The 12,125-nt window shown below is 44.7% G+C and overlaps 2 protein-coding genes across 6 annotated transcripts in view; one reads left to right on the top strand and one right to left on the bottom strand.

Moving 5' to 3' along the window:
* The window catches only part of ANO7 (anoctamin 7), a 32,513-nt gene extending 30,463 nt beyond the window's left edge, over positions 1 to 2,050 (top strand). For all 3 annotated transcript variants that reach the window (XR_008330680.1, XM_053389924.1, XM_053389922.1), the window contains one exon: positions 971 to 2,050. Coding sequence is in view for 2 of the 3 variants with exons in the window: in XM_053389924.1 (XP_053245899.1) it covers positions 971 to 1,030 (60 nt within the window). In the remaining variant the exon portion in view is untranslated. The remainder of the gene's footprint in view (positions 1 to 970) is intronic.
* A 2,011-nt stretch (positions 2,051 to 4,061) lies between these two features.
* HDLBP (high density lipoprotein binding protein) overlaps positions 4,062 to 12,125 on the bottom strand; it is a 52,369-nt gene continuing 44,305 nt past the window's right edge. For all 3 annotated transcript variants that reach the window (XM_053389919.1, XM_053389921.1, XM_053389920.1), the window contains exons 18-28: positions 11,634 to 11,855; positions 11,290 to 11,508; positions 10,325 to 10,463; positions 9,511 to 9,665; positions 9,001 to 9,105; positions 8,442 to 8,576; positions 7,029 to 7,167; positions 6,608 to 6,798; positions 5,625 to 5,741; positions 5,277 to 5,405; positions 4,062 to 4,275 (exon numbers count right to left, since the gene is read on the bottom strand). In XM_053389919.1, coding sequence (XP_053245894.1) covers positions 4,189 to 4,275; positions 5,277 to 5,405; positions 5,625 to 5,741; positions 6,608 to 6,798; positions 7,029 to 7,167; positions 8,442 to 8,576; positions 9,001 to 9,105; positions 9,511 to 9,665; positions 10,325 to 10,463; positions 11,290 to 11,508; positions 11,634 to 11,855 — 1,638 coding nt within the window. In that variant the 3' untranslated portion in view covers positions 4,062 to 4,188. The remainder of the gene's footprint in view (positions 4,276 to 5,276; positions 5,406 to 5,624; positions 5,742 to 6,607; positions 6,799 to 7,028; positions 7,168 to 8,441; positions 8,577 to 9,000; positions 9,106 to 9,510; positions 9,666 to 10,324; positions 10,464 to 11,289; positions 11,509 to 11,633; positions 11,856 to 12,125) is intronic.

The raw sequence follows: 12,125 nt of genomic DNA, 5'->3' as shown, positions 1-12,125 counted from the left end.
TGCACAAGCAGAAGTCCTTGCACTAATTGGACAAGTTCATTAGATACAAACCAACAGTAACAGTGTTTCCCAAACTTAGGTTTCCAGCTGTTTTTGGACTACAATTTCCATCATCCCTGGCCACTGGTCCTGCTAGCTAGGGATGATGGGGTTCAACAACAGCTGGGGACCCAAGTTTGGAAGACTGTGTTAAAATAATAGCATAGTAATTTTCTTGTATTAGATAACTAGTGACACCGGTCTATCTGTTGTGGGGGGTGTACCTTATTTTTGGAAGCTGGTATCAAGAACTGGCAATTTCAGCTGCTGATTGCGTTAAGTTCCAGCCTGTATCTCAACACCAATCTTTTTGACACATACCTTTTAAGGGAAGGTCCTATATTTTTCCTAGTTTGTGTCATGTGACAAAGCAAAGCAAGATTCTGGAGGTTGGCTCGCCCTTTGATCACACATACGGCTCCTCTGCTATCATTCAAAGCATATTCTGCCAACAATCTATGGACAGCTCCATAGAATTTTTCTAGTAACAAGCCAAGTTTCAACTCTTTTGGTCTCAGGTATGTTGACTTCAAGGTATTAGGAATTTGGAGCTTACTTTTTTGAAGCAACTTTACTGCCGGTGTGTTACGGCTGAGTGAGCTCTTTGCTTAAACTGCATGCTCCAATTACTTTACCGTATCTCAAGGGTGGCAATACTGAGGTTTGGGTAATAAGCAAATTGAAACGTAAGCTGTGTAGAACTGACACAGCTATGTATCTTTCGGTGGTATAGCAGCTGTCAGTGGAGTGGCATCACTTACCTGGCTTCTCATCACAGAAGTCACTGTAGGCCAATCTGTGATTCCACCTACAATGTGTTAACCTCACCATCATTGTCTTGCCTGTTAGTTATCACCAGCGACCTCCATGTTGGGAAGCCAAGAAAGCAATGCTTCTCTACCCTGTTGACTGTTGATTTCTCTTGTGACAGACCCTCACCGAAGTGATAGATGCGAGAAATCCAACCCCTCTGGCAGAGAAAGCACCATAGTAGGAGGCTCATGATGCTGAAAGACATTCTGGTTTTGATCCAGGCCAAGTTGCCAAGCTTCTGGAAGAGCAAGGGGTGGGGAGGTGAGCAGCCTAGAAGAATTTGACAAAAAGTAACACTTCTCTGCACAAGTGCTGTACTGTAGAAGGAGACTTGGAGCTTTTAAAGGCTTCAGGAATTTGATCGATCCAGCTGCTGCTTTAAGGACTTTGAGAAGTGTTAACTTGGCAAAGGACAAGATATACATGGAGAATGGATTAATCTAACCAGCCCACTCATCAGCTCTGCAATCATTTGCCTAACTGAACAGCTTTGTCAGGCTTTCCATGTCCTCACTGCCCAAGAAGTGACTTCTACTGATATTTATAGAGTTATAGTCTAGCAGTGAGCACAGAGGAGTCCTACATTCCTGTTTACAAAGAGGGAGGGCTGCTTTTTAACTTGTGAAGAAGTACTGCTTAGCGACAAGGAATCTTCCAAAGAGGGAAGAAGCTGCATCACTTGGATGGCTTATAAGAGTGAGAGCTGCTCTGATGAGCTAAGGGCAGATTACTGGAGAGTAGCTGTGCACTTTGCTTAGCATGCAGTGGCCAGCTTAACAGAAGATTACTGCTTGAGAAGGCAACCATTTGAGAGCTTGTACTGAGCTTCACAAGCTGCCTGCTCCTCCCTTCCTCTCACACAAGCAATACAAGACTGTGAGTATCTTCTGTACATCAGTTTGAATCTGCTTTAGCTGGAAGCTACATGTTTCAGCAATGTGGCATATGCCAAATACTAGTGATTGCAATCATGATTAAACAGTACCCCTGCTGACAGTAAAAAGGCAGAATCTGTCCAACATTCAGTATGAACAGCTAAAAAGTGCAAGTTCTTTTACAATTGTTTGGAATTAATTGTGAAAGGTTAAGAGTTAGCAGCTGTTCAGTATTTCATTAGGAAGGCAGGTAGAAATTTTGAATTAGTGACTTCTTAAAAAAAACTATAAAGTATGCAGAAAATAAAGACAACCACTCAAAAGCTGTTTCAGGTTTTATTTTATTTTTTTAGAATTTATAAAATTCCAGTGTCATCCATACTCATGAGCCTTTATACATGTTTTGCATATAATCTCCAAATTCCAAAGTTAAGGCCAAGGGATCATTGCCATGGAAACATAATATGGAAGACATTAAGAGGACATGGAGCACACCTCCGCAGAGCATCTGCTGCAAACTACATGGGACAGAGGGGGTAGAGTACTCTCAACAGTTTGAACAAATGGCTGGGTTGGGGGGCCATGCTCAATGGCAGTTGAAGCCTAAAAACACATGTGCAAGTGATGTGACTGACATTCAGACACCAGGTATACTACTGGCAATACATTAAAACACTACTACCCTGTTTGTCTCCTGCTCAGATAGTAAGAGGGCTTGTCCTGCCCCAAGTGGAATTAGCATAGAGAAACAAATCTCTCCTCCCTTCAGCTAGGTTTACTGAAAGAAAGAGACTTTCTTGACCGCTAGCCCAACAGGAAGGAAAGACAAGAGCCTTGCAGACCTTTTCCCAGTATGTATTAATGGGGGCATAAGCAATCCTGGGGTTCGGTTTTAGCTAATGGCTCAGAAAAGCTCTTTGGAGGGGAAGGGAGGCAGTAGGCAGAGAGCAGAGTTGGCACCAGACCAGCCCTGGCACCAGCACCTTCGGCAGAAAAGATATATATACCATGTAATGGCTGGAAGAGCAGCTTTAATACAAGCAGCCTTGTATCGGTTTATGGCAGCAGCTAGAATGCAGAAACTACTATTGTATGAGGGACATGACAAAAGGACAAAAACATTTGCTGCCAGACTACAGAAAGGCCTTTGCTGAATGTAGGTATTCTCTCCTCCCCTCCAAGAGAGGCTTGATTTAAGACTGAACTGCAATCCAGCTTCTTCAATTTAAGTGAGAGCCACTCCTTACCTGCCTCCCTCCCCAAGGCCTAACCTTTTGTCACAAGACTACAGACCAAATTATGTGACGGTGGTTAAGACCATCTTAGTAGGAGGGGATGTTTGATGGCATGTAGCCAGGCTGAAGCCACACACAGATCCCTCTGCTCACAGAGGAACAACAGTCATGATAACAGGAAGCAAGAGGGGCTTGACTGAAGAAGCACAGGCCACTGTCATTCCGGCTTGAGGTAGAAAGAAGGCAATAGTAAAAAGCAAAAAAGACACACTCTGAACCCTGGTATTTAAATGCCATCACTATCAAGCCTGGGGAGGGAGAAAGAGTAATGTACCCTCTAACACCACACTAATAGCTCACCACCTTCTGTGACATGCTACCATGGCACTTTTGGTTGAACCAAGTTTTGTTAGACCCAATAATACTGTCAGTTTTCTGGTTCCACTCAGCCATACTACTGCTGGGAAGGGAGAACAAAAAAGAGTGTACGCGTCCAAACACTGGTGATGAGCTGTGATTCAATACTCACACCAACAAGGGGAGAATTTTGGTACACTCAGTGATGCAGACTAACACAGCAAGGGTTATGCCCCTCTCAGTGCTTCCTGGGGCTGTATCTCCAGGCTGAACCTCCTTCTCCACCTATCCATTCTGGCCAATTTCCTCTCCCATAGCAGTATTAGATGGGTACGTGTTTTGTTTTTTGTTTGGCAGTTGAAAGGGAAAAGTTGATTGCACTCTACAAAGGTAAGGCCTTGGAGAAACAGGGCAGGAGGGGAAAAGAGCAAATATTTTGGCTTTGTAGAAAGTTGAGGAAATGCATTTCCTGAGGTTGAGAGACAGGAAGTAGATTCCTAGCTGCAGTGAGGAGATCTCCTAATGGAGCCTAGAGTGCTTTTTGCAAGGTGTACCTGGGAGGTTTGGTTACTACACCATGGCCAACATGAGACTGAGTGAAAGTTGAAAGGCAAAAAAAAAATTATGTATGTGTTTTAAGGTTGGAATCTACGTGGAAAGTTTCTTCCAGGGCAAGGAGAAAGGAAAGAGTCAAACTGAAGCATAGTGAGGCCTAAGCGCAGGGACAACAGAGAACCTCAAAAGGGGTAGCACTCTAGTTTCATTAAGAGACCCCCATGGGCAATCTGCACTGGATCCAGCCACTAGATCAGAATTCAGAAAGGAAACCTTGTGGCAGGTGGCTGGACAAGATTGCTGCTTCCACGCTATTACCGCTTAGGACCCCAAGGTAGAGTTTTGGGGGCCACCTGAGCTCCAAAACTTGGGAAATCTTCAGAACTGGTCATGTCAGGGGCCTGTAAGGAAACAAAAGCCAAGACCATAACTAGTACAAGTGCTCTGCTGCATTAAACAACATCACTGACTGTAAGAAGAGGAACTTAACTCCTCTGCACATCACTACCAGCCCCGAAAATGCACCAAGAATGATAAGCTTTGAAGGTAGTGTCTCATCCACTGCTACTACAGACAGCTTGAGGGAAGATTTTTCCAACAATACTAAAGCCACCTCTTCCAAGATGAGACTTTTAAAAAAAACCAGCTGCACCCACTCAAGAATGAGGGGCAGAGCAATACGAACGTCCCTTCAAATGGGCTGGGTGGAGGGTTCGGACTGGAAAGAGAGAACTCTCCAGGCTAAAGATGGCTTGGTCTCACTGCCGTCATGTGACAGCATCAGGCCCAACTGCCCTGCACCCCTCTTTCCGTGGCAGCTACCCTGCCTGCAGGGAATGAGGATATAGAATAGAGTTCTACAGTAGTATGATGCAGGAGCAGGATGGTGGAGGTTGCAATAATCCACACCAGTGTTCATAACCCATTGGCAATTTACAGCTTTTTTATGAGTGGCGCTGGGAGGAGTAATTGGCTAGGTAAGATGTATCTGGCCTAGTGTCTCAGGTTGTAGTGCAAAAATTCCTGACAGCTAGGGGGAAACAGACACTGTTGGAGGGCAGGTATTGGGAAGAGAGGAAAAAGGACAATAAAAAGAAAGGATGACAGAAGAGAGGGGCATACGTATTACGTTTTTCAGGGGTCAGGTGTGTATCAACTTCCATAGTCCATTTTGCACCCGTGTGCTGGCCCCCTAACCGGATACGAACATTATGACAACAGAAGTGGTGGCAGAGTCTCTCGCACCACTCCATTTTCCCTTTTTCTTTTTCCTCCTTTTTTCACTCTACACACTAATAAGAGGACTGACTCTTAACTTCATAATGAGAGGATTCATCTCTCCGGCCAAAGTCCTGGCCATCCTTTCAGTTCAAAGAGTAACTATTGAGGAAGCAGCACCTACCTTCTCGGTGTTTCCTGGTGTCCAGGGGGCATCTCTCACCACAAATCCCTTTGATGCAGCCTTAGCTTCCCCATGAGCAGGTGGTTTCATGTAGACTTGCATTGCCTCATTGTCCACCACATCTGCCAGCTGCAACACCATACAAACAAGTGTGGTCCAAGTTAGAGATGTTTATCGCAGCACAAATTCATGTGTATCCACCCCCCCAGTGCAAAAGGAGCAGTATTTTCTTGATATCACCCATATGTGGTGTATACATAAGATGCAAGCTGAGAAGTTTGGAAGGTCCACATACTGGCGTCTCTCAAGTACTAAAATCTACCTGGATTTAAGAACTCTGACACTCACATATTCCTCCTCCAGGTTCAGGATATGATCAATGGCTTCCTCCACATTCTCAGGGAGTCCAGTCACAGTCACACAATTTGGATCAGCAGCTCCACTCTGGGGGAAGCGGATGTCCACCTGAAATGACAAAGATTTCAGATCAGCTAACAAATTAAGAGAAAATAGGTCTTTGCTTGTCTCATTTCCCTGCCTGCCATACACCAAGAGACTAGAGAAAGCAGAGTGATGAAGACAATACCAGAATATTGAGGGGCCTGGCTGAATTTGTTTACGTCCCCATATAATAGCGATGGGAGAATCTGTAGTCTTCAATACATTGTTGAACTACAGCTCCCATCACACCCAGCCTGCATGGGACAATCAGGGACGATGGGAATTGTTCCCTATCCCTGGCATATATTCCCTATCCCTGGCATATAAATCAAGTTGTAGTCATATTTTCACAGTTGTACAGATTTTGTTTTCTGTGCAGTGACTGAGCGGAAGCCCTGTCTTGTGCAATTCAGTTGAATCATCAACATTTTTTCCTGACATGCTCTTAAAGGTGTTGGAAGACCATCTTCTCCTAGTTACTCCTAAAAGCAAGGGTGCATGTCTGTGCAGCCACTAAGTTATTTTCTCACTACAGCCATACATTGGAATCTGTTCCAGAAGTCCGTTCGACTTCCAAAACGTTCAGAAACCAAAGCGTGGCTTGTGATTGGCTGCAGGGAACTCCTGCAGCCAAGCAGAAGCCACGGAAGCCCCGTCGGACGTTCAGCTTCCAAAAACAGTTCAGAAACCAGAACACTCTCTTCCGGATTTGCAGTGTTCAGGAGCCAAAACGTCCGAGTACCAAGGCATGACTGTACTCATACTCTCACTGCGCAATCAACCAAGTGCCAGGGTTCTTGAATGCATTCATTACACTCAGCAAAAATAAACATCTCTGTTGTCACAGATGACACCATCTGTCTATCAGATACCATGTGCCCTTTACGTACCTTGAACTCATCCATGATCTTGCGGATGGCTTTCCCCCGCGCTCCGATAATGCGGGCGTGAACACGATGGTCCAGAGTGATGTCCTCAGATACCATCTGCTCCAATTCACCAACAATCTTCATGATGGCATCTCGGGCAGATTCAGTATTCTTCTCATAACCAGTGATGGTGATCTGATCCTGGGACTGAGGTGGAAGTTTGAAGAGTTAGTCCCAGGCCCCGAAAGACAGCAGCACATAGCATAGGTCTCTGTGGCAAGGAAGGGCCAATAGCCCGACAAGGCCGCCCAAGAGGCCATGATGGAAATTGAGCAGACGGTGCTCATTGGAGCTCTGCTCAAAAAAAAGCTCCCTCCATTCTGTGGATAAACAGCCCCCTCCCCACACACACCAGCCTCCCTCCCAGAGCTCCTCACCTGAGATTCATCATCCTTATCTGGAAATTGTATGGTGACATCATGCTCTGTGCGGATTTGAGTGATCACAGCCCCTTTCCTGCCAATGATTTTAGGGTGGTATCTGGGCTCCACAGCAACAGTCAGCTTAAAATTTCGCAAAGCCTACAACGATCAAGAAGGATGTTTTTAAGGATCTGCACAGCTGCTGCCTCTAATTAGGTGAATTATTTGTATCCAACTTTGGTAAATGTCAGATTTAGCTACATAACAGGGGAGTCCTCATACGATAGCCAAAAATATGTTAACTTTAACTCCCATCACCAAGAGCTGATAAGGCCTTAATATCATGCCCTTGCTCACATGGTTTTACTTTTTAGAAAACTTATTGGAACATTGGACCTGAATCACAAAAATCTTGCACCCTGTGTTGTAAACACTGGTCTTCATAAGAAGTATTATCTTACAAGCCCACAGAGCATCCCTGCCTCCTGTTGTCTCTCTCATATTGGGAGAATACTTTTGCCTTAGCCTTCCACTCTCTTCTAGGTGGCAGCAATGTGATATAAACCTCTTAGATTTAAATCTTAAAAGGTAAAGGTATCCCTGACCAATAGGTCCAGTCACGAACGACTCTGGGGTTGGGCGCTCATCTCGCTCTATAGGCTGAGGGAGCAGGCATTTGTCCGCAGACAGCTTCTGGGTCATGTGGCCAGCATAACTAAGCCACTTCTGGCGAACCAGAGCAGCTCACGGAAACGCCGTTTAGCTTCCCGCTGGAGCAGTACCTATTTATCTACTTGCACTTGACGTGCTTTTGAACTGCTAGGTTGGCATGAGCTGGGACTGAGCAACAGGAGCTCACCCCATCGCAGGGATTCAAACTGCCAACCTTCTGACCAGCAAGCCCTAGGCCTCTGTGGTTTAGACCACAGCGCTACCCACGACCCATAGATTTAAATCTTATTACTCCTAATTCTCATACTACAAATTATTAAAGCCCTTGCCTCACTTTTCCTCCTTTGTTTTACTTCATACCATCTCTTCATGCCCACACCAAGCTTTTCCTTGCAACCAGACTCAAAATTTCATGATTCAGAAATGTTGTTTCGGTACATGGTCTGGGACTTCAGTCTAAGCTGCAACTGCGAGTTCTGCCAATTGAGGCAGTGCTAAGACAACAGTGACCGCATGGCAGGAATACTTACTAACCCAGAACTACAGAGAGCCACACCCCTCACCTTCCAACATTAGGCATTAAAGCATTGTCTGCATTAACTCATCCTGCTTAAGGCTGCTGACAAGATCCCCTAGTCTCTTCTCACAGCACCACTCTTAATTAAAAGATCTATATTTTCTTCCTGATTTATTTATTTCTTAATAAGACAAGGCAGCTGGGAGAGACTGACAAATCACAATGGTTCTGGCACAACACATACCCGATCCTCTTGCTCAGCTTGCAGCTCCTTCACCCTCTCAAGAAGTCTGGCCTTGGCACGGTCCAGGTTAGTAGCAAGCCCACTGATAGAGATGATGTCAGACTGAAGCTCTGGGGCAGGGACTTGGATGTTCACCTACAAAAAATCCCAGGCAGCTATCATTATGTCAGGACTGGGCAGTTCCTGTACAGGAGCATCTTTGCAGCCACCCATAACCTTCACAATCAATATTTCTTCAAAGAACTGGAATTCTCAAGTATTTAAAATTGCAAAAAAACACCCCAAAACCACCACCCTTAATGTATCATTGCTGGGTTTATACAGGCTACTTTAGTTCCTTATAGCACAAAAAAAAACCACTACAACGAACAATAGGAAATATGTTATAGTACATCTCAGGTGCATGTGCCAGCACATGGATGAAAAATTGTGCTTGACTTCTTCAGTGGTCTTAAGACTGTTTCAACATTAGGATAATCAATAAGAGTGGTATTCATATTTTGGCCTATCTGTTCTCCAAAGCCCAAAAACGGAAGGAGTCAACAGAGAGCCTGCTCACCTCAAACTCGTCCATCATTTTCCTGATTCCAACGCCCTTCTGACCAATGATGAAACGATGAAGGTCGAAAGGAACTTCTACTTCAATGGTAACTGGAACCAGTGCCTGAAGAGGAAAGGCTGAAATTACACCAGCTGCAGAACTTATAAGCAAAAGAATCACTTTGCCAACAAGTACTTGTCCAGAACCCACCAAGCAAACTCTCACCCCAGCAACACGTGAAGCTGTCAAACCAAGGCCGTAGAGTAAAATAATATTCAAGATACTGAGTGTGGGTGCTGCATAACATGCCCCACAGCTAATCACCTCAAGAGGTCAATTATTTACCTTTTCCACTCAGGCCAACATCCTGCTTCTTCAGTGGAAATTATTTAATAGTCAATTAAGCAGTCCCTGGAGCCATGTACAATTAAAAGATCCTTATGAGCAAAATATGGCTGGGCCATTTTACAGCACCTAGTAAGCAAAGCTGTATTTTTTCAGGGCATAGCAGCCAACAAATAATCTTACCTGCAGGGCTTCTTTTGCTGCCTCACACTTCTCTCGACGACCAGAGATTATGATAGTATCACATTTCTTTGGGGAGCCAGGATCTGTTTCTTTGTTCTCCTTCCCTTCTCCACCCTCTTTGCCATTCTCCTGGGCTGGCGACTCTGCAGTGGGAGCTATGATCACAGAGGTGAGAAGAGTGACTACATTTTCAACTGGTTAGCCTGAAGTTGCCGGCTTGTTATCTCCAGGGCACCCAGAGGTATGGATTGTTCTCACTGTAAAATTCCTGGCCTAGGCAGATCATAGAAAAGCCAAGTCTGAAGTGCCACCTATCATTATCCTCTGTTAAAATTGCAAGAGCCAACTTCCACACCAAGTTTATTTGGTTTCCCAGTAGTGATGCCTGGCTGGCTGACATCTCGGATGCGGCCTACTGCTCATAAATGAACTACAAAGAATTACCCACCTAAATAGTCAGTTCTCAATGTGTGGTGGGATAGCCTTATTTGGAAAGGCTCGGAATCATTAAGAGTTTGCCATGTTTTCCCTTCTACCTAGGTTTTTAGTAGACGATTAACCAACTCTGAAAGTGTGCTGCCCTTAAGACAAGTCTGTAGTAAATGGAGGGCACATTTAGCCAACTCCCAAGGCAACACATCTGGGTTTAAGGAAACTGGGTTGATTAAAAAAAAAATCCACTGAAAAATAGCCATTTCACTTCTTAAGCACAGTGAAAGCATCTCAGAAGATATGAGGCACTTTTGTGTTGCTCCCCCCCACCCCACCCCCCGCGGGTGCCTGCTTTTACTGGCAGGCTTGTAAGATCTCGTACCCACGTTCTCCTCCCGGTCTGGGAATTTGATCTGAACACCATGGTCGCGGGTGATCTGCTGGATCCTGGAACCTTTGGGGCCCATAATAGAGCGGTGATACTTCTGAAGAATGGTGCATTCTATTGTCACCTGGGCTTCCTAGGGGGAGGAGAAAAGAATTTATTCCTATTTTTATCCCACTTTCCAGGTAATGATTGCCTCCCAAAGTAACTCACATCAATTTTAAACTCTACTGGGTGAGATGATCCCACACTTCCTGTGTGTGCTGTTCTAGGGTATGACCTGACCCCACCAGAGCCAATCTCAGGGGGCCCAGCCCTATGGGCAAAAGGACACCCTCCTGCTGATGAGGTGAATCCTGCTCAATATTTTCAGAAGATTCGTGTGTTATACCATTTTTATTACTGTGATTTTTATCAACTTCTCACAGTGTCCTTCTGCGGCGTGCCTTCCAATACTGCCAAATGTTCCTTTTAGAATGTCTCTGTTTTCCTTGACAATCTCATCTCTGTCCTTAGGACAGCAAAGTTCTATGGGGTTTTTGGTTATGTATTCAATCTGCCAGGATCAGATTGCATGCTGTACTGCATTTATGAATTGTTTGTTTGTTGACTATAATGTGTGCAATAATGGAAGAAAAGTATGACTGCTAGGAAATACATGCCAGGGTTATAAGAAATTAAATCACAAAGAACAGGTTCCTGCACGTCACGGTCAGACTGTTCCAGCAAACCCTTTCTTTACTTTGGCTGCAATTAGAAGGCTAGAATTAGTAATTAGTAATTAAGAATTCTTACCTAGCTTAGAATCTAAAGAGGCTAGTTTCTCAGGTGTTATGAGAGTTTATGATACACCCAGTTTTTGGTTTTTTTAATAAATGCTAGACCAAAACAGAAACAAAAACACCTAGACTAGAAAAAAAGTGACCATGGGGAAGAGAGGCTCCTCTAACATGGACACTCACCAAGTCATCAATGATCTCCAAGATGCGCTTCTTTGCCGCTTCCACACAGTCCTTTGCTCCTTTAAGGGTGACCTTGTCACTCTGTGTGCCAGGGCGTGGAAAGCTGACCATCACACCCCCATACTCCTCTGCAATGGTCCGTAGCACCTGCCCTTTCCGGATGACAAAGTGCCGGTGATGCTTAGGGTCCACCGTCATGGAATCTTCAATCACATTGTCCTGAAACACACAAGGCATCGTCACTGCCTGAAAATTCTCCAGGGCAATGATCTCCCTTAAGTCCATATGTCAACATCAAAAGGTTATCACTTCATATTGACAAATGAAGAGATCCTTTTCCTCACCAGGTTCTTGATGAGCACTTCCAGCTCCTTCTGGGCCTCTTTGACAGCTTCCTCTGTTCCCATGATAGTAATCAGCTCCTGATCTTTGTCCTCTGAGGTGGGGAAGATAATCCGGGCACCAGTATTATCACGCACCTTGCGAATGTTACCGCCTCCTTTGCCAATCAGGAACTTGTGGTACTCCGGTTTGGCACGCAAGTCCACAGTATAACTCTTTGTTTGCTAAACAGCAGGAATAAATAAAAATAAACACATCAGGATTTGGAGGTATTTCTTTACATTCTTGTCGCCGTTGTTACTGGAGAAAACTAATATGACAGCCCTACTGAAAAATCTGTGGAGGTTAACAGCTTTGAGATCCAGATGTTCGGAATAAATCAGGTTAAAAGCCCTTTTCAAGGCATGAAAGGTAGGAGTTAAGCAATGTTCATACACAGAAGCAGAACTCTGTTGGCAGGTTTCACAGTTGTACTATTACAAACAGCAGTCCAG

Source organism: Podarcis raffonei, chromosome 5 (assembly GCF_027172205.1).
Source record: "Podarcis raffonei isolate rPodRaf1 chromosome 5, rPodRaf1.pri, whole genome shotgun sequence".
Taxonomy (NCBI): domain Eukaryota; kingdom Metazoa; phylum Chordata; class Lepidosauria; order Squamata; family Lacertidae; genus Podarcis; species Podarcis raffonei.
Note: the sequence above shows the minus strand (reverse complement) of the source record. Positions and strands in the feature narration are given on the sequence as shown.